A 25,829-nucleotide genomic window follows, 5' to 3' on the forward strand; every position below is an offset into this window, starting at 1 on the left:
TTTTAAATGTTTTTATATGCACTGGGCACTTGGTGCCTAATTTAATATGTTATTGAAGTTACGTTTTACTACATGACCCCACTCACATCTGTCTACTTTGTAACTTTAGTGAGTACCAAACCTTTATCTTTTTTCTTTCTTAATTTTTTTGAATACCAATTCTAACTAATGCCTGGACAAAAGTCTGAACATCAGAAAGTTTAGCTAACTTCCTATGAAAAAGAACAGATAAAGCATTTTAGGGAGCTAGCAGACAAGCCCTTGTCAAGGCCTTCCCACAAAAACTCAAGAATTCTAGGAATCCTAAATGAATACCAAGAAAACATTTGGGGTCACAAGTGGAAATTGGCAAAAGGAACTGCGTCTGAAGCAGCTACCATAAGATCCACCACCTCCATGCACTGATGGAAATGGAGCAGTTTGCAGGGAGAGACATGCCCACTGATGCTTTATTTTGCGAGGCTCCGTCAGAAACAGATGCATAAGGACTAAATCTATTAGGACTTCTAGAAATGTTACCCTTGTTGCAGGATATAATGAGCTTTTGGGAACATGGATTCTCCAACCATGGTCTTGGAGAAAAGACAGAAGCTTGTGAGTATGAGTAATAGCTAGTGACAGGGAAGGAGCTTGTACTATGATATCATCCAGATACAGTGCAATTGAAATTCCTTGAGCTCTGATCACCACTAACAATGCACCCAGCACAGCACCTTTGTGAAGATGCATGGAGCTGTAGCCAGACCAAACGGAAGAGTGACTAACTGGTAGTGTTAATCTAGGTATGCAAACCTCAGGAACTGATAGTGATCCTTGTGGATAAGGATGTGCAGATATGCATCTTTGAGGTCTATAGTAGCCATAAACTGACCCTGCTGGAATAACGGTAACATTGTGTGGATAGTTTGCATTTTGAAAGTGGTAACCCTGACAAACATGTTTAGGATTTTCAATCCTAACCCCTGACCCTGTTGAGACACCAGTACTGGGATAATTACTCCCATATCCTCTAAATCCTGAACACATTACCGGAAGGCAGCCACCTTTTGAAGGATTTTTGGGGACATTAGACGAAAGGATTCATCCTCTTGGAGGTTTGGATCGAAAACCTATCCTGTAGCAATGGAAAATGATGTTTTGAACCCAAGGGTCCTGGACTGACCTGAACCAGGCTTTCTGAAAAAGACTCAGTCTGCCCCTTACCAGAACATACTCTGGTCTGGGGGCCGTACCATCATGCAGATTTGGTATTGGTGTTGCACTTCATGGACTGTTTGTTCTTTGCCCATGAAGAACCAGGCTTCCACAACGGCTTGGAGGGCTCAGGCTTCTGATATCCTGAGGAAACAAAAAGGAACAAAACTGATTACCATGCCTGTTCTTTAACTTGGATTTTTTGTCCTGAGGGAGAAAAGCTCCCTTCCCATCAAGTCTGAACCAAATAGAATTTTTTTCTTTGAAGAAGAGAGTCATTAACCTATTCTTTGCGACCATGTTTGCTGACATATTCTTAACATCAATCTTGATGATGTTCATCACAGCATCACACATAAAAGCTTGAGCCATTTTGAGGGCCTTAATGCAAGTTTGGAGGTCCTCGGCAAGAGATTTTTTGGCCACCCTTTTGGATAATGAATCACAACAGAGTGTCACTGCAGCAGCCACACAGCGGAGATTATCTGCTGGTTTAAGCAGAAGACTGGTCTGAAGAAAGAGTTTTTGTGGTCCATTGGATATCTGAAAGAAGTGTTATCTTCCATAGGGATAGTCGTGCGTTTGGCAAGGAAATAGCTACATCAACCTTAGGAATTGTTTCCCACATTTCCACATCCTGATCTGGAATGGGGTACATGTTTTTAAATCTGGAGGAAGGAGCAAAATGCACGCCTGGCTTTTTCCATTTCTTGGCTATATATTCAGAGGACAAATCAGGAACATGAAATACCTCTGGAATTTTTGGTGGATCCTTGAAAACAACATTTAATTGATTTACAGGTTTGTTTTCAGCAGATTTGTCCTCAAAAATCCTTGAGAACAAAGCTGTAGTCTTCAGAAATCCCTGAGGACAAATGTAGTAAATTACGGATATGCTCCACTTTAAATCTGAATGTATTCAGTATTCAGAATCAAGAACAGGGTAATGTTCACTATGACACTTCCCCATCAGAATTAGATGATTTGCATCCTCAGAGTAAGAGCTCTGCAGTAGAGCAGGAACTGGGGGAATAAGTCTGCACATTTACCTCAGAAGATTGAGGTAAATCCCCAGATTTGCACTTATGCTTACTTGGTTTGGGGATAGCCTCTAAATAAACTGCCACAACTTTAGTTGTTTATTTATTTTAGAAGTCGAAAGTTGTGGCTGATGAGCATGCAAAATTTGAGGTACACAGACTCTGTTTGAGTATTCTAGGTCAATCAACTCTGTCAGACTTGTTAATGCTAATATCAGTGGGGACAGATTCAGTTTGTTCCATTGTAGTGTGTAAAATCAGAGTAAACAAGGACACCAGACATATACAAATAAAGAAAACAGGTAGTGAGCCCTCCACACTGAGCCCTCTAACACCTTTATTTTACACTTAGTGAGTGTACACTAAAGCCCCAAGCTCTAGTCTGTATGCCTAATTAACCCACTGGCAGCTCCTGCATAGGTACTCACCCCCTCCTGTGACAGGACCATTGATTTGATGGAAAAAGCTAACAAAACTTCAAGCCAAGGGCTCCTGTGCTGCTTTTCTGCTCTGTAGCAGCTCCAAAGTGAAGATGAAAGCCTGGGAAGCTGAGGTATTGAGGGTACCACCCAGTGCCTCAGAGAGGCATAAAGTGCTTGAAAAGTAAAAGTTTGCACCAATCATTAAATTAACTCTCAAATTTAAAATAAATTGACCCCCTGCCACACTGGATTGTCGCCTTCTTCTTAAAGGGCCAGGCACCTATTTTAAACAAAGTGTCCAACAAGGGTCTCCAGAGGGCTCTGAAGGGCATCAGTCTTACCTGGCTGTGTCCCTGATCAGGGGACAAACTGGCACCTGAAGAAAGAAAAAAGTGTGTTATTAGGACAGCAGGCTAAGTCCTTGGCTATGCTGTACTTGTGCCAGAGTACCTACAAATAGTCTCTGGGCTGTGTGTGTGTGGGGTAAGTGCCTAACCTGAGGTAGCAACTCTCCACTGGTTTACCAGGCATGTAGCAGCAGCAGTATCCAGTAGAGAGCCCATCCACTGTTGTTAAGGATACCTCAGAGGATATGTGCAGGAAATACCTGTATCCCACAGGGGGTGGCTGAGGGACATGTCCCTGCAACGCCTGAGGGTAGTTATGGCTGAAGTCCCATAGGTAAATACTGTGCACATAACAGGGTATTCCTATGTCCCTGTATCATTCAGCTGCTGTGAAGTTTCTCTTCTGTCTTCTTTGTGAATAATAAGTTTCATTAATTAAGGGTCTCACATTGGTTTAAGCTCCCAAATATAAATCCATAAGCAAGTAGCTGGAACACCTCTATTCTCAACCATCTCCTGTGAGACCAAGAACAGAACGAATAGAAATTAGAGGTGGGAGGGATTGTAAGCTCTTGTATGGGTTCTTGACCTCCTCCTTGTGGCTGGAAATATATCCCATATGTTATTGAGGACTATGGACCATCATCATTTTATGAAACAAATATCTGCACTCCCTATGTTATCTCAAGCTGCTGATTTACTAAAACATGAGCACGTACCTCCTGATTTAGCACATTAACCCATAACTATACAAAAGTTGGGGTGTTATTAGGAAATGTAGTCAATTTATCAAGGTGAAGGGAGGCTATCTGAATGTTGTACTGTTGGGTAAAAATGGATGGTTTAAGCACAGGAGCTTTGCATTAGAAGCAGTGTAGTGGAAATATGTGATGGGGAGGAATGGTGGATGGAATGAGGAGGGTGTAAGATGTAGGAGAGAGGAGCAGGGTTTACACTGATAATCAAGGAGTGAACAATAGAGCTGATATGGAAAAAACAGATATAGGGATATGAGAATTAAATAAGAACAGAAGCTGATGGTGAGGGAGGCTGGTAAGCAAGGAATTCTAGCTGCAGCAGAGAGTGAGATGAGCTCTGGGTACAGCAGAGGAAGATGAGGAAAAATGAGCTATGGGGAGAGTAGGTCATTGGGAGGGCAAGTAGCCAGACATGGAAGGTAAGTGGCACCTAGTGGGTGAGTGTAGTAGAAGGCAAGAACACAAGAGTAATTTATGACATATTTCAGATAGTAAGATATTAGAAAAAGCTACCTGCAAATGTATACATCAGTCACATTCACATCTCATATTCTAGCACAGCCTGAGATTGGCTCAGTGACATTATTGGTACATGTCTCTTGAATTGCATTACTTCTATACATCGTCTTGTTCAGTTCCTGTTTCTTCTGGGAGGTGACTTGGAGTTTTAGCAACTAAAATCTTTATTTTGTTATTACGATGATAAGTAATATAAAAGGCCTTTCAGCACCAGCCACAATTACAGGTACCCTTATGGTCTATTTACATTACCACCCTCAGGAAGACAATTCCCCCAGACTAATATGAAGTCATATAAATGTGAATGAAGACATAAAAGACAGGACCATCAAACTATACACAAATAACAGGACCATCTCAAATCCACACTGTGTAACACCAGGGAAACTGTCCTAATACGCAGTTATGAGTTACATTTTTTTCCTGTGTGAATCATGCTCCCCTGTAGTGATTTAGTACTTAGTGTAGTGACAATGAATATGGAGCATGGAAAACTACAGCTGATTATTTGCTGCTTCTTAGGAACATGTCACATTATTTGAGAATATGGGAACAAATCTAGACTCCTAGAGTTTTTCTCAGCTATCTTCCTCTCTCATGGAAGTATCAATTTTCTAGGACTATTATGTGATGTTATCCTATCCCAGGACCTGTTTGGGAAACTACAAAATGTTGAGAAATTACAGGAAACAAACTGATAAATTAAACCATATTTGCTCTGTCCTTTGCAAAATGAGGTTTCTGAACAAAAGACATACGTCATTTCTTTTGAGGAATTGAGATCATTAGATCTTATCATACTTATCCATGGACACAGTAACAAGCCTCACTACTGAACTGATGGAAACAAGTCAGGGAATCACATGGACACAGTAACAAGCCTCACTACTGAACTGACAGAAACAAGTCAGGGAATCATATGGACACAGTAACAAGCCTCACTACTGAACTGACAGAAACAAGTCAGGGAATCATATGGACACAGTAACAAGCCTCACTACTGAACTGACAGAAACAAGTCAGGGAATCATATGGACACAGTAACAAGCCTCACTACTGAACTGACAGAAACAAGTCAGGGAATCATATGGACACAGTAACAAGCCTCACTACTGAACTGACAGAAACAAGTCAGGGAATCATATGGACACAGTAACAAGCCTCACTACTGAACTGACAGAAACAAGTCAGGGAATCATATGGACACAGTAACAAGCCTCACTACTGAACTGACAGAAACAAGTCAGGGAATCATATGGTTTTCCTCAGAGGTAGCAGACAAAGTTTGGTAAAAACAAAGGAAACACAGCAATTAAATACCTGTATTTAAATAAGTCACTTGACATTGAAATGATAACTTTCACCTGGTACAATCGGCACTGATGGAATAAAGCACTGATATGAAACTGAGGCAGCCTTGGGATACTGTAAGAGCTTGTATTGGACCTTTATTGGAGATGTATAAGAAAACTTGTTCTTTCCTAGGGTACTGTATGACTAGAGTGAGTTAAATTAAAGGGATATGAAACCCTTCATTTCTATTATCAATTTTTCTTTGTTCTCTTGGTATTTTTTCTTGAAAAGCAGGGACATAAGCTCAGGACTGTGCATGTGTTTGGAGCACTATATGGCAGCACTATTTCCTGCCATGTAGTGCTACAGACAACTACCTAGATATCTCTTTAACAAAGAATATCATGAGAAATAAGCAAATTTGATAATAACAAAAGAATGCTTTAAATGTCTCAACATCAATTCTTTCAGCTCACTGAGACTTAGTTCGAGAGAAGAAGACCCAATAATGATCTGGTGTCAAACCACATGACTACACTCATTTCATTGGCTGACACATATATACAGTATATGCACTTGATATAGATATATATAAAAATAAATAACTGAGTGTTCCAAATAGGTGCTGGGTGCATTAGATAAATTGTGGAAGGTGATCAGAGAGAGTCTTGAACCGTATACATTTGATTTGGGGGTGTCCACCCTTAATTAAATGTACTAACTGCACAGATACACACAGATGTTTGTTGAACAACCAGATGTTAAGAGAGACATTAACAACAGAATTAAAACATTTCTGTCAAAATGGAAGCTGTGTATAAAAGATCTCCCTAAGCAGGCAGCAGAGTGAATATTATTACCGTTTCAGAATTTCCTTTACTTGTTGAGGGAGTGAGGACGATGGCTAACGGAGAGAACTCAGGTATGATGTCATCACTCTCCAGTATCAAATAACCATTTGTAATGTATACTTTTTATTTAATGGGATAACACATTTATTACTATCTACATGTTGGGAGGCTCTTTTATCCTTGGAGGTTGAACGGGTAACTAAAAACTGCCAAGTTGTGGCCTTATCTCGGGGGGGGGGGGGGGGTTGTTGTTGGTATGTTATGTTTGTATCAGAAAATGAGACTCAGGCTGCATGCAAGGGGAGGAAATATTGCTGTTCTTCTAATTCCTGCTTGTGTATTGTGCTTGATCTAGCCTCAAGGCTAACCCTGGATGTTGTTTTTGAATATTAAAAAAAAAGATGATTAAAAAAAGGAACACTAAATTCTATCTGAGTATAAAGAGAAAGCAAAAAACAAACTGCAGCTGTTTAACTCTTTGCACACATACTTGATACCAAGCTTACTAAATGGTTAATAGAGAGAGCATTTTTTACAAACTGAATTATAAGCAGGGTGAAGATTTTATGGTGGTCACATCAGCTTCCTACAGGGTGTATTTAATATATTATTTCACAGTCAGGCTCGGGATGGGAAGGAACTGCAATTTATTATAAATATCTGATTGAGTAAATGGTACTTGAATTTAAAACAATTAGAATTATCTACAAAATATCAGAAAGTCTAGAGAGTCAGAAGTCTGAGGTGAGGGCAACAGTGGGAAAGAAGAGGGGGTAGTTTGCAGAAAAACTGATGATAGATATGATGCTAATAAAACTGGAGTGAGAAGAGAGAAAGTTAGTGGGAAAGAGATATCAGAACATTAAAAAACAGCCAGAGAGGAAAAATGTAAGAGAATAAAGAAAAAGGCTGATTATTAAAAACAGAGCGAGAAAGCAAGAAGGAAGGAAGTGTGGCAAACATAAAGGTAGAGATGACAGATAGATGTGTATAGACAAAGGGAAGTATTGGCATTACAGACAGGTACATACAGGTGTAAACTCATATAGAAAATGTACATCATTCCTTGGGGACTCTTAAAGGGACATGAAACCCCAAAAAAATATTTCATGATTTAGGTAGAACATACAATTTTAAACAACTTTCCAGTTTACTTCTATTATCAAATTTGCTTCATTCTCTTGGTATCATTTGTTGAAGGAGCACATGGTTGAGCCAATGACAATCGGTTTATATATGCAGCCACCAATCAGCAGCTAGAACCTAGGTGCGTTGCTGCTCCAGAGCTTTCAGCAAAGGATAACAAGAGAAGGAAGCTAATTAAATTAAAGAAGTAGTTTGGAACGTTGTTTAAAATTGTACGCTCTGTCTAAATCATGAATGTCTAATTATGACTTTACTGTCCCTTTAACATTAAAATTTAAACTAAAGACAGTGTAAAAGCTACCCAGCACCAGAGGAACCTCACTAAAGGAACGGCACTGGCCATCAGAAGGGAGGGTTTGTTGAGGCTCAATTGCTTGTTTCGGGTTTGTAGACAACAGACCCCACAAATTACAACAAAGACAAATTTTGTCAGAATGAAGAGGGGGTCCCAAGTGTGTGCTAACCTTGTGCTTCTATCTCTTCTACAGATAAACTACCTGCTGATGCCCCTGGATCCTCATGAATTCCATCCTCTGCTTGGAGTGTTTGTTGCTTTTGTCTCCGCCACTTGGTTGTACGCTCTTCAGCCGGGAGCCAACCGTGCTCACCATTTTCATGGGAGGAATGGAAACTCCTCCACTCTGCGGGATAAAAAATAAAATATGAAGGTGATACAACAGCCTTGAGAAAGAAGGGAGTGACAAAAACTTCCAGCACCTTTTATTTCTTAACAGTTCTAAGGGTAAAGTTATAGAAACCTTATGCTGTTCAGAATGAAAGGGAATCACATTAGCCTTGGAAGACAACCCCACTTTATTTCAACCACAAAAAGTTGCTAAGTCTTTTAAAACGGACTTATCAAAGCAGACAAAGCACATTATCATGAGCCACTTTTATCTTAAAATGCTATACACTTTGAATTATAATCTTAGTTCTACCTGATATAAGAAAGTATCATTCATTGTACCTGTGTGTATTATAAATAACATTTACTATCTGGAGCTTTTAAGGTTGAATATAGTATTTTGATTTTACAAACTTTTTTTACACCGTTCGAGTATGGAAGCTGTGTGATATGCTGCAATCTCATGCCCTTGTTTACTCCATCAAATAAAAAAAATAGGATAACTGTATACTTCAGAAAAGCATTGTTATACAAATCTAAGAATAAATACAATATAAAAACATAAAAAGGAGAAATATGTTGGAAACTTCTAACTTCTGCTTGTGCACTGTGCAGCTGTGCCTAATTATATGTGCTGAAGATAAATGCGCATGCACATGTTGCATCACCAGTGAGTCATGTGCATTTTTAAAAGTTACCATTCTAATGGCAATAACTTTAAAAGAAAAAATGCTTCTCATTGTATCTGAAATTAAAGGCTGCACATTTGAAATACAAGTTTTATGTTATAAAATGTAAATGTTGATACTTTCAAATAATGTAAATTGAATATACAATATTCATTATTTCCTAAATGCTGTTAATACTTGTAGAATTATTATATTCAAGCATAAGTGAGAGGCAGTAAAAATCTAAAGTACTTTTTTTGTAATTATACATTTTCCAAATATCCATGTTATCCTCTGGAGCTGTTTCACTAGAATGTGACCAAACTCTATAATCTTAATGAATTAGCTCAGATTTATAGAATATAAGAAAAATGTGAGAACGTTGCCAGTATAAAAACAAACAACTGAGATTAATCTACCACAACCTGAACATGTCTATGGAAAGCAAAGAGAAAAGTAGTGCTAGACACCATATTTCATTTTAAAGGAAGAGGGTTTGAATAAGGATGTAGGGTCTATTTTTAGCAGTGCAAATATTTTCCATCCAGTCTGGCATCAAACAATGATAATAATTTCAGCACATGCCAGAGTTGGGGTTAATTATGGCTATGGTTTTTGTTTAGTAAAATTCCAGCTGATGTTATAAGGGCAAGTCAGGGCACAGCTGGCACTGGTCAGTGTACAACTGAGAACCAAATGTTCAGGGTACACAAAAAGGGAGATAAAATACTTGCAAAGGAAGTGTCTGAATAACAGGAAATAGAGGGGGCACACATTCCTCACATTCTTAGTCACCAGATAAGAGAGATTGAGGAAGACTGGGAGAGAGAAAGCAGAATATAGGAGGTGATTAAACAGGCAGAGAGAGGATATGGAGAAAGGATGTAATGAGAAAAAAATCATGAAAATCAGAAAGAAGGGGGTGAATAAAAGAACAGATGAAGAATGGTCAGAGATTTTCTGAAAAGAAGTGCATTAAAAAAAGAAAACAAATGATTTAAATGATGGAAAAAGAAATTAGACATGTTGTAAGAAAGATAAGTAGAGGAAGAGATCATCAAAAGATGAACTAAAATAATAAAATATAGACAAAAAAAAGAGAGAGAAGAGAAAAAGAGAGATAAGGAGAGGGAGTGAAACGAATTGGTAAGATAAGGTAAAGGTGAAAGAGGCTAAGATGAAAAGAGATTGATCAGGAAAGAGACAAGAAGACCTCCCAACTGTCCATATTTGAGAGGTCAGTCCCTAATTTTGAGTTCTGTGCAGCCATCCGTCTAACAGACATATATCCTGATTTCCCCATAACCCCGCCCATAGATCACCCAGGCATGCTCACAAACCTCCACCGGATGCATAGACACGCCCATGACTCTGCCTACTACACTGATGTAGCCCCTCCCACAAAATGGCTACCTCCGCTTTCAACATCCCGAGTCCCTAATTCCTAGCCACAAAATGTTGGGAGGTATGGACAAGGAGTGGGAGGGTGATAAGGAAGGAGAAAAAGATAAGGTGAGCAGACAAATCAGGGATCAGAAAATAGTGGAGAGAGAGGGGAAAAGCAAGAATAAAAAGTGGATGATCAGAAGAAAGATAAAAATAAAGATCTTTCAGAAGAGAGAAAGGGGAGGAGTGAATAGTAAAAAGGGGTGAAAGTGAGATCAGAAAAAAAGAAAATGGCGAGTTTAAAAAGGGAGGAAAAAATGCAACAGGACAGTTGGAAATAAAAGGTGGTGATCAGAACAGAAAACAGCAGAAAAATGTAAAATAGACAGCGAAATCAGAAGCAGAAGACTGGGGGTTGTTTTGCAGCCTTTACTCCTCCCTAGAGTTCCCATCATCTCTAAGCGCCAGACAAGTGGCCTTATAGATGTGAGCCAAATCAGTTAAAGGGACAATATGTGAGGCAAATCAGTTAAAGGGACAACATAGATTTTGTTAATATTGACAAACCCTGTCATCTGTGGAAAGATTTGTAGCTCCAGACAAGGACAGTGGTGGGTGGAGTTTGATCATTGAAAAACAATTGCAGTTAACAAGGTGTTAATCTAGTCTAATAATGTTTAGACTCTCTGAGCATGTTCTTATTACGCTATTGGATGCCTATACTTATGTGTTTAAAGGGATATGAAACAAACTTGTTCTTTCATCATTCAGATAGAGCATGCAATTTTAAACAACTTTCTATTTTACTTCTATTATCAATTGTTCTCTTGGTAGCTTTTGTGGAGAAGCAGGGACGTTTGCTTAGGAGCCAGCCCATTTCTAGAGCACTATATGGCAGCAGTTTTGCAAGAGCACTAGATGACAGCACTATTTCCTGCCATGTAGTGCTCCAGATGTCTACCTAGGTATCTCTTCAACACAGAATATCATGGGAACTTAGCAAATTTCATAATAGAATTTACAGATAAAACAAATAGTGCACCAAACACAGTATAAATACATTAAATTAAACTGTTTTACTTATATATACACTATCTACTTTTTATAAGGGTTAAAAAACAGTTGTGCACGAGCAATATCGGCTTTTTGTATGTGTCCAAATCAGCTAGCGTATTACAAGTTTAAAGTAAAGGCGAGAGCACAATTGCATTTTACACTTGTCATGTTAGAGCGACTGAAACCCTCATGTAAAAGGTAGTGCGTTGAAAAAAAGTTGCACTAAACACAATATAAATACATTGTAAATTACAATTACACTCATATAAACACTATCTGAAAAAAGTATTCATAGAAATATTACAAACAAAAAGGTATAAGGGTTGAAATGTATATGGTATATGACAAGGTGTTTGACAGCAAAGAGCTATTATTTATATGGAAAATACGCGTAACGCTATTCGTGTTTCGCAATTTAAGTCTTAGGCGGTGTCGGGTTAGCACACATGAAGAATTACTAATCTTACATCGCATTATTGAAATAATACATATGAAATATATTTCTAAAAAATCAATAATTATTATAGATACTGTAAATAAAAGTCTTAATAATCCATAGAATATATATATTTTACAGTATTTTTAATAATTATTAATTTTTTTAAATATTTTATATGAAATATTTTAATAATGCAAAGTAAGATTCTTCATGTTCACTAACCCGACACTGCGTTAGACCTAAATCGCAAAACATTAGTCATGTTACACATATTTTCCATTCCTATGTTCTTCACAGAGAAAATAACGTAATTTTTATTATATATATATATATATATATATATATATATAAATAAAACTGATCATGTTAATGTAAAATAGATATCTATATCTAAAGGAATAGATAAACAGGTATACATATATACATATATATATACTGTATATATATATATATATATATATATATATATATATATATAAATATGTATTTACCGTAAAAATTTAATTATCCTGTACGTGAAAAAAGAAGTTTTCTTGTCTTCACTAAACCTCATGTTGTTGTATGCTGTAACATACAGTTTTAAGGAATAAAATCTACTACTTTTTTTCAATTACCTCGTTCTGGAATATCTTTTTTGCATTATCATTGTGGATTGTGTGGAATCCACCTTTTTCCTAACCTGAACGAGATTCTACAAGTCTATGGGATGCATAAACGTCCTCCAGGATTTGCGCTATATCTGTGGTCTGGGAACAGCGGTATAGTATAATACTCCCCACTGCTTTGTGTACTTCATGCCTAAGGACTACACTGACGATTGCTAACACCAGTTTTTGGGATTGCATATACGTTGTCTACAACCTGAGAAGCATTTTGAGTGCGGGATTGCACCATCTGAGTGGTCGGCGATTCTCTCAGCTGTCGGTGACGTCATCGAGGAAAAATCCGGTCGGGCTGTGGATTGGCCCGCTCCTAATACGTGGTACGCCACACACAGCTAGCACAAGAAGAAGGTATACACCGCTTGTGCCAGAATGCTGCATTAGGAGACCGGCTGTACTTGGCTTCTACCCGCCTGAGACGCTACATTCTACTACAGAGTGGGTGAGTGAATAACCGCTAGTTCCTACAGTTCCACACATTAGCGCACACATGAACTGCTGTTCTGTTTATTTAACTACATAGACTCCTACTACTGCTTGAGACGTGTAGACACGCAAAGCGGATCCCCGCATCATGGTTTATTTTTAGTGGGATATGAACTCAAACAGCATTTGTTTAATTAAAGCATTAATCTGCTTAATCCATAATTGACACCATACTCTATGACTGGTTCGCCAGTCCGTTTATTTATATACTGTATATATATATATATATAAAAGATGTATTTACCGTAAAAATTTAATTATCCTGTATGTGAAAAACATTGGAATGTGAAATATGAATAACTTCTGTCGGGTTAGTGTGAAAGCGATAGGTGTTAGGTTTTTTCTTCTGTGCTCTCCATTGACTTCTATGGGAAGAATATGTTAACGCGGTTGTGATATTTGTTTAGTGCACGTCTGGTTTCACTCGCGCGCAAACTTTTTCCTTTCAACTTGTAATACGTGCGCAACTCGACATGCACAAAAAGCTTACTTCTAGCAAAGTTTACGCTTGAATGAAAGCACTAAATAGTGTACCACTTGGCCCTTTGTATAAAAATACATATATATATATATATATATATATATATATACACATGTAAACACATACAGTATTCCACAAAAGTGAGTACACCCCTCACATTTTTGTAAATATTTTATTATATCTTTTCATTTGACAACACTGAAGAAATGACACTTTGCTATAATGTAAAGTAGTGAGTGTACAGCCTGTATAACAGTGTAAATTTGCTGTCCCCTCAAAATATCTCAACACACAGCCATTAATGTCTAAACCTTTGGCAACATAAGTGAGTACACCCCTAAGTGGAAATGTCCAAATTGGGCCCAAAGTGTCAATATTTTGTGTGGCCACCATTATTTTCCAGCACTGCCTTAACCCTCTAGGGCATGGAGTTCACCAGAGCTTCACAGGTTGCCACTGGAGTCCTCTTCCACTCCTCCATGACGACATCACGGAGCTGGTGGATGTTAGAGACAATTTGCTGCCCCATCTACCGTCTGAGGATGCCCCACAGATGCTCAATAGGGTTTATGTCTGGAGACATGCTTGGCCAGTCCATAACCTTTACCCTCAGCTTCTTTAGCAAGGCAGTGGTCATCTTTGAGGTGTGTTTGGGGTCCTTATCATTTTAGAATACTGCCCTGCGGCCCAGTCTCCGAAGGTAGGGGTTCATACTCTGCTTCAGTATGTCACAGTACATGTTGGCATTCATGGTTCCCTCAATGAACTGTAGCTCCCCATTGCCGGAAGCACTCATGCAGGCCCAGACCATGACATTCCCACCACCATGCTTGACTGTAGGCAAGACAAAATTTTCTTTGTATTCCTCACCTGGTTGCCGCCATACACGCTTGACACCATCTGAACCAAATAAGTTTATCTTGGTCTCATCGGACCACAGGATATGGTTCAAGTAATCCATGTCCTTGGTCTGCTTGTCTTCAGCAAACTGTTTGCAAGCTTTCTTGTGCATCATCTTTAGAAGAGGCATCTTTCTGGGACGACAGCCATGCAGACCAATTTGATGCAGTGTGGGGCGTATGGTCTGAGCACTGACAGGCTGACCCCCCACCCTTTCAACCACTGCAGCACTGCTGGCAGCACTCATATGTCTATTGACCAAAGACAACCTCTAGATATGACGCTAAGCACGTGCACTCAACTTCTTTGGTCGACCGTTGCGAGGCCTGTTCTGAGTGGAACCTGTCCTGTGAAACCCCTGTATGGTCTTGTCCACCGTGCTGCAGCTCAAGTTTCAGGGTCTTTGCAATCTTCTTATAGCCTAGGCCATCTTTATGTAGAGCAACAATTCTTTTTTTTTTCCAGATCCTCAGAGAGTTCTTGCCATGAGGTGCCATGTTGAACTTCCAGTGACCAGTATGAGACAGTGTGAGAGCGATAACACCACATTTAACACACCTGCTCCCCATTCACTCCTGAGACATTGTAACACTAACGAGTCACATGACACCGGGGAGGGAAAATGGCTAATTGGGCCCAATTTGGACATTTTCACTTAGGGGTGTACTCACTTTTGTTGCCAATGGTTTAGACATTAATGGCTGTGTGTTGAGTTAGTCTGAGGGGACAGCAAATTTACACTGTTATACAGCCTGTACAATCACTACTTTACATTGTAGCAAAGTGTCATTTTTTTCAGTGTTGTCACATGAAAAGATATAATAAACATTAACATTCCAATGTTCTTCACATAGTAGAAAATGTCCTTAGTATTTTTAAATATATATATATATATCTGTATATACCTGTATATCTTCATATAGATATATAGTTATAGATATATATTTTTTTAAAATGAATCAGATATATTATTATTATTATAATTTATTTGTATAGCGCCGCAAAACTCTGTAGTCCTGGGTACAATGATAGGGGTATACAATGACAAGGATTTGTGCTAAAATACAAAACATAAAACTAAACAAATCTAGTACAGGAGGAAGAGGACCCTGCTCTGGAAAGCTCACAGTCTACAGGTTTAGGGTGCAGAGACATAAGGTTGGGGTAGCTTGATACATTGGTTGTAGTTGCAGCATTGAGTCAGGCAGTTCAATAATTATTTTGGATAGGATAAGAGATAGAGGAGAGTTGATAAGCCTCTCTGAATAGGTGGGTTTTCAAGGAGCGTCTGAAGCTATACAAGGTTGGAGACAGTCTTATGGAGCGGGGTAGAGAGTTCCAGAGGACAGGAGCAGCATGTATGAAGTCTTGGAGAAGGGAGAGGGACATAGAGATAACAGGAGTGAGTGAGGACAGGATGAGGAATATTTCAAGATGAGAGAGTAAATATAGTTAGCAGTTAAACTGTTGAGTGCTTTGTAAGTTAGGGTTAATACTTTAAATTGTATTCTCGAGTGTATGGGGAGCCAGTGTAGAGACTGGCAGAGCGGAGCAGCTGATGTAGATCTGCGACTTAGGTGTCTAGGAGTCTAGCTGAAGCATTCATAATAGATTGGAGGGAGTAGAGGTGGCGTTTTGGAAGGCTGTTTAGAAGTAGGTTGCAATAATCAATGTGTGACAAAATGAGGGAATGAATTGGTAATTTTGTAGTTTTTTTTGAGTAAGGAAGGGACGAATTCTGGAAATATTGTGTACGTGTGAATGGCAGGATTTGGTAAGCGCTTGTATGTGTGGGTTGAATGTGAGTTCTGAGTCTAGTGTGACCCCAAGGCAGCGGACCTGGGGTGAGGTGTTGAGAATAGAGTCTCCAACCATCAAAGAAATGTCAGGTGTTGGATGTATCAAGATATATATATATATACTGTATATAAAAGTAAAAATAACTTTTTCTTCTATGTGAAGAATATTGGAATGTAAAATATGCATACCTTCAGGATGAGCACACTTGGTCTAACACTGTTCAAAATTACAGCACAAATAATAAGAGGGAGGTGCATGAAATGTATTTTAGGCTAGATTACAAGCACAAAAATTCAATAGCGCTCCTCTTCTTAAAGTCATATTATAAGTTGAAAGTAAAAGGTTTTCATTCAAGCAAAAGCCAGAGGCATGCTAACATTTGGAGTTCATGCTTTTTCAAGTATTTCTATTTTTAAAAGAAAACAAAATGGTGGTACAATTGTTTTAAAAGGTTATGATATATGACAAGGGGTTTGACATGGAAGGGCTCAAAGGTATATATATATATATACAGGGAGTGCAGAATTATTAGGCAAGTTGTATTTTTGAGGATTAATTTTATTATTGAACAACAACCATGTTCTCAATGAACCCAAAAAACTCATTAATATCAAAGCTGAATAGTTTTGGAAGTAGTTTTTAGTTTGTTTTTAGTTATAGCTATTTTAGGGGGATATCTGTGTGTGCAGGTGACTATTACTGTGCATAATTATTAGGCAACTTAACAAAAAACAAATATATACCCATTTCAATTATTTATTTTTACCAGTGAAACCAATATAACATCTCAACATTCACAAATATACATTTCTGACATTCAAAAACAAAACAAAAACAAATCAGTGACCATAGCCACCTTTCTTTGCAAGGACACTCAAAAGCCTGCCATCCATGGATTCTGTCAGTGTTTTGATCTGTTCACCATCAACATTGCGTGCAGCAGCAACCACAGCCTCCCAGACACTGTTCAGAGAGGTGTACTGTTTTCCCTCCTTGTAAATCTCACATTTGATGATGGACCACAGGTTCTCAATGGGGTTCAGATCAGGTGAACAAGGAGGCCATGTCATTAGATTTTTTTCTTTTATACCCTTTCTTTCCAGCCACGCTGTGGAGTACTTGGACGCGTGTGATGGAGCATTGTCCTGCATGAAAATCATGTTTTTCTTGAAGGATGCAGACTTCCTGTACCACTGCTTGAAGAAAGTGTCTTCTAGAAACTGGCAGTAGGACTGGGAGTTGAGCTTGACTCCATCCTCAACCCGAAAAGGCCCCACAAGCTCATCTTTGATGATACCAGTCCAAACCAGTACTCCACCTCCACCTTGCTGGCGTCTGAGTCGGACTGGAGCTCTCTGCCCTTTACCAATCCAGCCACAGGCCCATCCATCTGGCCCATCAAGACTCACTCTCATTTCATCAGTCCATAAAACCTTAGAAAAATAGAAAAGTCTTGAGATATTTTTTGGCCCAGTCTTGACGTTTCAGCTTGTGTGTCTTGTTCAGTGGTGGTCGTCTTTCAGCCTTTCTTACCTTGGCCATGTCTCTGAGTATTGCACACCTTGTGCTTTTGGGCACTCCAGTGATGTTGCAGCTCTGAAATATGGCTAAACTGGTGGCAAGTGGCATCTTGGCAGCTGCACGCTTGACTTTTCTCAGTTCATGGGCAGTTATTTTGCGCCTTGGTTTTTCCACACGCTTCTTGCGACCCTGTTGACTATTTTGAATGAAACGCTTGATTGTTCGATGATCACGCTTCAGAAGCTTTGCAATTTTAAGAGTGCTGCATCCCTCTGCAAGATATCTCACTATTTTTGACTTTTCTGAGCCTGTCAAGTCCTTCTTTTGACCCATTTTGCCAAAGGAAAGGAAGTTGCCTAATAATTATGCACACCTGATATAGGGTGTTGATGTCATTAGACCACACCCCTTCTCATTACAGAGATGCACATCACCTAATATGCTTAATTGGTAGTAGGCTTTCGAGCCTATACAGCTTGGAGTAAGACAACATGCATAAAGAGGATGATGTGGTCAAAATACTCATTTGCCTAATAATTCTGCACTCCCTGTATATATATATATATATATATATATATATATATATATATATATATATATATATGTGTGTGTGTGTGTTTATATGTGTATGTATGTTTATATATGTGCATGTATGTGTGCACTTACATACAATTAAATACATACACACATACAAATATATACATTACACCTTTGAGGCATTTCCTGTCTCATATTCAATATCCCTTTAAAACACTTTTTTTTATACATTTGTTTAAAAAAGAAACATATATTTTTACATTTATATACTATATATATATATATATATATATATATATATATATACTGTATATACTGTATATTCACAGTATATTATATATGTAATACTTTATTTTAATGCTTTACATGTGTTTTGTGATACTTTTAATCCAGGTCTAACACTTTACTTAAGGTCTCGTCATGTTAAAGGGACATTATACACTCATTTTTTCTTTGCATAAATGTTTTGTAGATGATCTATTTATAAAGCCCATGAAGTTTTTTTTTTTTTTTTTAAATGTTTAGTTTTGCTTATTTTTAAATAACATTGCTCTGATTTTCAGACTCCTAACCAAGCCCCAAAGTTTTATGTGAATACCGTCAGCTACCTTCTCCAGCTTGCTCCTGTTTGTGTAAAGGGTCTTTTCATATGCAAAAGAAGGGGGAGGGGGGGAAGTATCTTATTTGCCACTTGCAGTGGGCTTTCCAGCTACCTTTTCAACAAAGCTAAACTGAGAGCTTCTAACTAAGTTTTTAAACAGTTTTATACTGGATTTTTATATCGGTATCTGTGCATCTTATTCTTTATAGTAGTGTCTATTACATGCAGTTATATGAAAATGAGTGTATACTGTCCCTTTAACTTGTTTAGCGCTGTTACACGTTGCACTTTTAATGTGAGTGATGTTTAGGGCTAAATTTACTAAGCTGTGTTCACAGCTTTTTTGGCTATGTAGAGCATGTTTGCATAAGTGAGACTGCTGCCACATATTTAAGAAGTAGAAACCAATTATTTTTCCTCTCTGCCATCTGAGAGGTGGCGAGATCAATCACCCGAACATTAATTCACGGTAATTGATATGCCCTGTTCTAACGTAATTGGTTGTGCTGTAGCAGGGAGTGGCCTTGCACAAAAAAAAACTCTTATGTAATGTTACATTTTGCTGTGCAATGCAACATCACAAGTGACAATTGCATGCAGACAGGTTCACTACTTGCAAACCTGTCCACCTGAAGGAATAATATGATTTTGCCCTTTGTGTTGCTAAACATTCTCTATTCTACCATGCACTTGTAATACCATATTGCATGCCAATTCTAGTGCTCCATTTGTAATCTGGAGGCATGTAGATATATAGCGGTCTTGCACCATAAACAAGGCCTGACAAGAGGGCCTGTTAACGACCGCTGATGTACCCTATACCTAGGTGGCCATTAAGGTGTTAAACAGTGCTCAATTCCAAACAATCAGAAGAGCATTTCATGGGTTTCCTGTAGGGTTAATTTCTGGTGTCTATTAATTCTACTAGTACATAAAGTTAACTTCCCAGAGACTTATAGAGGAAGGGTTAAATGTAAACTCTCAGATAATTTAAAAGTTAGTTGGATATAAATGTTGTTGGCCTGGAAAATTGAGCCTATGCCGTTGATGGGTTAAAATACCCTAACAGAAGTTAAACATACAGCGCTAACCCAAAGGTAGTTATGAATATTTAACATTTCAATGTTCTTCACATAGAAGAAAAAGGTCTATTTATTTTTATATATATATATATAAATATGTATATACACACACATATATATATATATATACTGTATATATATATTAAAATAACAAGAGTATTGCATTGAGCAATGATACTTTTTTATTGGACTAACTATACATTTATAGTTTGGAACGGTCGGCAGTGGCGGCCTTGCAATAGACCAGACTTTACCTACCCCCACTACACTTGACTTTGAAGTATAGAGATACTGAGGCCCATTTATCAAGCTCCGTACGGAGCTTGAGGGCCCGTGTTTCTGGCGAGTCTTCAGACAACAACCCTGTCCGCCTGCCCTGATGAGGTGGACAGGAACCGCCACAATTCAACCCGATCGAGTACGATTGGGTTGATTGACACCTCCCTGGATTGGCCGTGAATCTGCAGGGGGCGGCGTTCCAGCGGTTCATCAATGATATCTTCAGAGATATACTGGACGTGTATGTTGTTGTTTATCTTAACGATATACTCGTATATTCCAACAACCTCCAAGAACACATAAAGCATGTAAGATCTATTTTATCCCATTTACGTACCCACCAACTTTTCGCAAAGTTGGAAAAATGTATCTTCGACTGTAATTCCATCACTTTCTTAGGGTATAACATTAGTCATAAAGGTATCCAAATGGAGCAAAATAAGGTACAGACAATACTTGATTGGCCAAAACCTAAGTGCAATAAAGAGATACAACAATTTCTCGGATTTGCCAATTTCTATCGCAAATTCATAAGAGGCTTTTCTTCCATAGCTAAACCCCTAACTGATCTTACTAAGGACTGTCCAAAATTTCTTTGGACAGACTCAGCTCAGTACTCCTTTGATTTTTTGAAAAAACAGTTCACTACTGTTCCCATATTACAGATTCCAAACCCAAAAGAGCAGTTCATCCTTGAGGTTGACGTCTCAGAACATGCCCTGTGGGCAATCCCTATCCCAGAGAAAACCTCCAAAAAATATCATACATCCAGTTGCCTTCTACTCCAGGGTTTTAAACCCTGCAGAACAACATTACCCATTCGGCGAAAAAGAGTTACTTGCAATTAAAGCATTGTTTGACCATTGGCGTCATCTCTTGGAAGGCACTGAACTGCCTATCCTCATTTTCACAGACCACCGGAACCTTCAGTATCTCCAAAGCAACAAGACGCTTTCTGCAAGTCCAGTGCTTGAAGCAGGGAGAGGATCAGGAAGCAAATGCTGTAGAAAGACAAATGAGATTATAAAAGAACAAAGTCTATAATCACAAAGGGCTTCAGTAAGAAAGCAAGAATCACTTACTAGCAACAAAATACTCAAGCAATGATGTAAAAGGAAGGAGGGTTTATATAGCCCAAGGCATTATGGTAGTTTCCTACTTAAAGGAGCAGTGTGTTATATGCTGAAATGTTACAGACAGACACTTGATAATTCGACATCATCGTCTCTAGTGCCTTCATGATGGAGTCCAAATTAAAAATATGGGAAGAAGATATTTGCAACCTGCTGGAGGAGCATTTTCTAAATCTGACTAGTGAGGCATTGTTTTTCTGGAGCAACAAGAGCTGACTGTCTGCTACCCTAGACCTGATGGTATCCTGGAAGAGACACCGGGTCTTAGTGATATTGAATTGGCTGTCACTGAAGAGCTGGCCGCGGCCTACCTGCACAGCGATGCAAGCAATCTAACAGCGGTGGGTCCACATAGTACAGTGAACGTGAGTCTGGCGAGCTGTAAGGGAATTCCAGAAGATGATAATGCTACCCAGGCGATTCATAGCGGACTAGTTAAGACATCAGCATACATACCTGACCATTATGACCGGATCAGTTTCCATGAAGGAAAGGTAATGCCTTGTAAAAGATCCAAAGCTGTAGTAAGACGCTTGGATTAGATACACTAGTGACTTTACTAGAGGCCTTCGGTCTCAAGGATTATGTGGGACCAGTGATGTCTCCATGCAGAAGAGGAATCGGATAAGCCACGGGGAAGTGACACCTATCTTCCTGTGATCCCTGGACAGGATACAATGCTTAAGTAGACCGGAGTTTGCAAATCAATGACTACTATGTTGACAATGACGATCTAGCGATCTGAAACTTTTTGTGGATTAGCAGAATGATCAGATATGAGTAATTATGGCTACAGTTATTATAGCTTCGCTTCTACACTGTTTTCATTTTGCAGATGTTAGAGACTGACACTGTCTATATTTGACTTGTATAAGTTGAGTACATATAGTTAGGCAAGTTTTATTAAGCTTGGGATCCTGGAGGTTTACAGACTTAAGACTGGGGTTGAAGCATAAATGGTCTCTCTTGCAGGCCGTAATTAATATGATCACTTCAGCAGGGTCTTTCATAAAGTCTAATATGTTTGTTTGAAAAGAGTCCTTATCAGGGTCACTCTACACCTAGACGTTGCTAATAACTGTAGGGGTGGAAAATATCTGATTGTTATATTTAAATGTTTCTGGTCCAACATGTAAAATAGAGATAGCCTCTTTATGATTCCCTAAGATTTATATGCAGCTGGCCCTGCTGTGTAATTTCTGTAGACTGGTTGTCTGTTATATGTTTATTCTTGTTTGCACCACATAATGCTTCCGTGATATTGTGTGCTTTATTTTATGTTTACTACATTGTGCAGTGCCCTATATATATGTAGCTCTGTAAACCAGCTTCAACAATTTAACTCACATTATATTTTTGAGTGTATCTCGATTCTAAGGGAATTGTAATACCAGCACTGAAGCTGCGCATCTCTAATATCCAATCATACCGCTATATACTTGAGTTATACAAAATGTTCTTATTGCACTATCTATACAGCTAAGATATTCCCGCTAAGATAGTCTATAATCTTAGGATACCCTACGAGGTTCAGTTGAGGGAGCTTACTGTTTCTCACTATTTAAAGCCAGTTTACATTTTATTAAAATGTTGGAAGTACTGATAATATAGGAAATTCCTCAATATATTTATTCAGGATAGATCACACACTTGTGTGGTTTAGGTCAAACTGCTGCAACTTATATCACAGTTAAATATCTACATTGGCAGAACATTGTATTATTCAGTAAACGAAACAGAGGAGGGCAGGCACTAAAGAGAGGTACTGTATAAAAATCCAAATTTTATTGAGCAAAAATTAAAAAAACAAAACGGAGCACACAGACATGTACTAACAGGTCAGACAGCCAACAGGCAAGACGTCTGAAGCGTTTCGTGCCCCTAGTGGCGCTTATTCATAAAACCGGGATAAATCCAACACCACACATCCACCACATGCCAAAGTTATAACCTCAATAAAAATAATTAAAAAAAAATATATATTTATATTTATATGATTCATTTTTATTAGATAGTTTATGTATGAGTGTAACACTTTATATTAATGCATTTATGTTGCATTTAATGTTGCATTTTTTTTAGCCCTAACCCTTTAAAGGGACATTCAACACTGCACACAACATTAATCTATGTTGAAAAACTATAAATAAAGATCAAGCTGCAACGTGCCCCCTTTCTCTTACTTCCTGCCTTCACTGTTGAATCGTCTACGATAACTTCAAAATTGGTGTCCTAATATGGCTGCTTAACTCCCCCCACCGTGATGTATAGAGCTTCTTCTTCAAACTAGATGCCAGTGATATCCCATCTCTCCTACTTCAATGCAAAGCGCGTTCACGGCCGTTAGCGCATGCGCGATACACTAGGAACACTAAAAGCGGAACCATAATAAGCCAATTTGTTTCCGTTCCGCTTATATTACGCATAGTACTCTATTTCGTTCTATTAGGTAAAACCCGATCCGATATGCAGCGTCGCCCGCAAATGCCGGCGACGCTGACTTTTGCGCTGGTTTGGTATCCTATATACGGCGTAACCTAGAAGTTACGCCCGTATATTTCTGCCGTCGCCCGTAGTTTTTTTGGGCCATAGGCAGGTATACCAAACCTGCGCAGTTTGGTATCCAATATATAGCGTAAGGACTTACGTGGCGAAAATGGAGAAATATTACTCCATTTTCACCTCGCCACAAAAAGCAGCTGTAGTAAGCCTTACACTGTCTATTGGAGCCCCGTAACTCCCTAAACTACCTGCCAAATAAACCTAACACCTAACGCATGCGCAATCTCTATCTACCTGTCAACCGCAATCTGCTAAATAAAACCTAACACCTAACGCATGCGCAATGTCTATCTACCTGTCAACCGCGATCCTCCGCCGCAATCCCTAATAAAATATTTAACCCCTAAACCGCCGCCCCCTACATTAACTACCCCCTAATGTGATCCCCCTACACCGTCGCCAACTATATTAAACTACCCCCTAAAGTGAGCCCCTTACACCGCCGCCATCTACCTTACCTACCGCCTAAAGTGAGCTCCTACCCCGCCGCCATCTATTTTAAAATTATTAACCCCTAATTTAATCCCCCTACCCCGCCGCCACCTATATTAAATTATTTAACCCCTAAAATACTAAACTATCCCTACCACTAAACCTAAGTCTAACCCTACAAATAGCCCTGAAAAGGGCTTTTTGCGTGGCATTACCCCAAAGTAAACTGCTCTTTTGCCAGCCCTTAAATCAGCCAATCAGATTTTTCTACCTTAATTCCGATTGGCTGATAGAATCCTATCAGCCAATCGGAATTCGACGGACGCCATCTTGGATGACGTCATTTAAAGGTATCTCATTCGTCGTTCAGTCGTCGGCCGGGATGGATGCTCCGCGTAGGCGGAGGGAAGATTGAAGATGCCGCTTGATGGAAGATGCAGCCGGATGGAAGAAGACTTTGCTGCCGCTTGGATAAAGACATCGCCCGGATCGGATGAGGAGTTCGGCTCGGTTGGGTGAAGACAAGGTAGGGAGATCTTCAGGGGGGTAGTGTTAGGTTTATTTAAGGGGGGTTTGGGTTAGATTAGGGGTATGTGGGTGGTGGGTTGTAATGTTGGGGGGTGGTATTGTGTTTTTTTTTCAGGCAAAAGAGCAGTTTTCTTTGGGGCATGCCCCGCAAAAAGCCCTTTTAAGGGCTGGTAAGGTAAAAGAGCTTTGAACTTTTTTAATTTAGAATAGGGTAGGGAAATTTTTTTATTTTGGGTGGCTTTATTATTTTATTAGGGGGCTTAGAATAGGTGTAATTAGCTTAAAAATCTTGTAATCTTTTTTTTATTTTTTGTAATTTAGTGTTTGTTTGTTTTTGTAATTTAGTTTAGTTTATTTAATTGTATTTTAGTTTAGATATTTGTAGTTTAATTTATTGATAGTGTAGGTGTATTTGTAACTTAGGTTAGGATTTATTTTACAGGTAAATTGGTAATTATTTTAACTGGGTAGCTATTAAATAGTTATTAACTATTTAATAGCTATTGTACCTAGTTAAAATAAATACCAAGTTACCTGTAAAATAAATATAAACCCTAATATAGCTACAATGTAATTATTAATTACATTGTAGCTATCTTAGGGTTTATTTTATAGGTAAGTATTTAGATTTAAATAGGAATATTTTCATTAATATTAATATTAGATTTATTTTAATAAGAGTTTAGTTAGGGATGTTAGAGTTAGATAGGGTTATTATACTTAATATATATATAATATAATAACGATATTAACTATATTAACCCTAATATAATTAGGGTTAATATAGTTAATATAGCTGGCGGAGGTGTAGGGGGATTAGATTACGGGTTAATGTGTTTAATATAGCTGGCGGCGGTGTAGGGGGATTAGATTAGGGGTCAATACATTTATTATAGGTGGCAGCGGTGTAGGGGGATTTAGATTGTAGGCAAAAGAGCAGTTTACTTTGTGACAAAGCCCCGCCAAAAGCCCTTTTAAGGGCTGGTAAAAGAGCAGTTTTCTTTGGGGCATGCCCCGCAAAAAGCCCTTTTAAGGGCTGGCAAAAGAGCAGTTTACTTTGGGGTAATGCCACGCAAAAAAG

The 25,829-nt window shown here is 38.6% G+C and overlaps 1 protein-coding gene across 1 annotated transcript in view; it reads right to left on the reverse strand.

Moving 5' to 3' along the window:
- SRCIN1 (SRC kinase signaling inhibitor 1) overlaps positions 1 to 25,829 on the reverse strand; it is a 412,206-nt gene that overhangs the window by 10,898 nt on the left and 375,479 nt on the right. The window contains exon 17 of the mRNA XM_053697741.1: positions 8,068 to 8,211. Coding sequence (XP_053553716.1) covers positions 8,068 to 8,211 — 144 coding nt within the window. The remainder of the gene's footprint in view (positions 1 to 8,067; positions 8,212 to 25,829) is intronic.

The sequence above is a fragment of the Bombina bombina genome, chromosome 1 (genome assembly GCF_027579735.1).
Source record: "Bombina bombina isolate aBomBom1 chromosome 1, aBomBom1.pri, whole genome shotgun sequence".
NCBI lineage: Eukaryota > Metazoa > Chordata > Amphibia > Anura > Bombinatoridae > Bombina > Bombina bombina.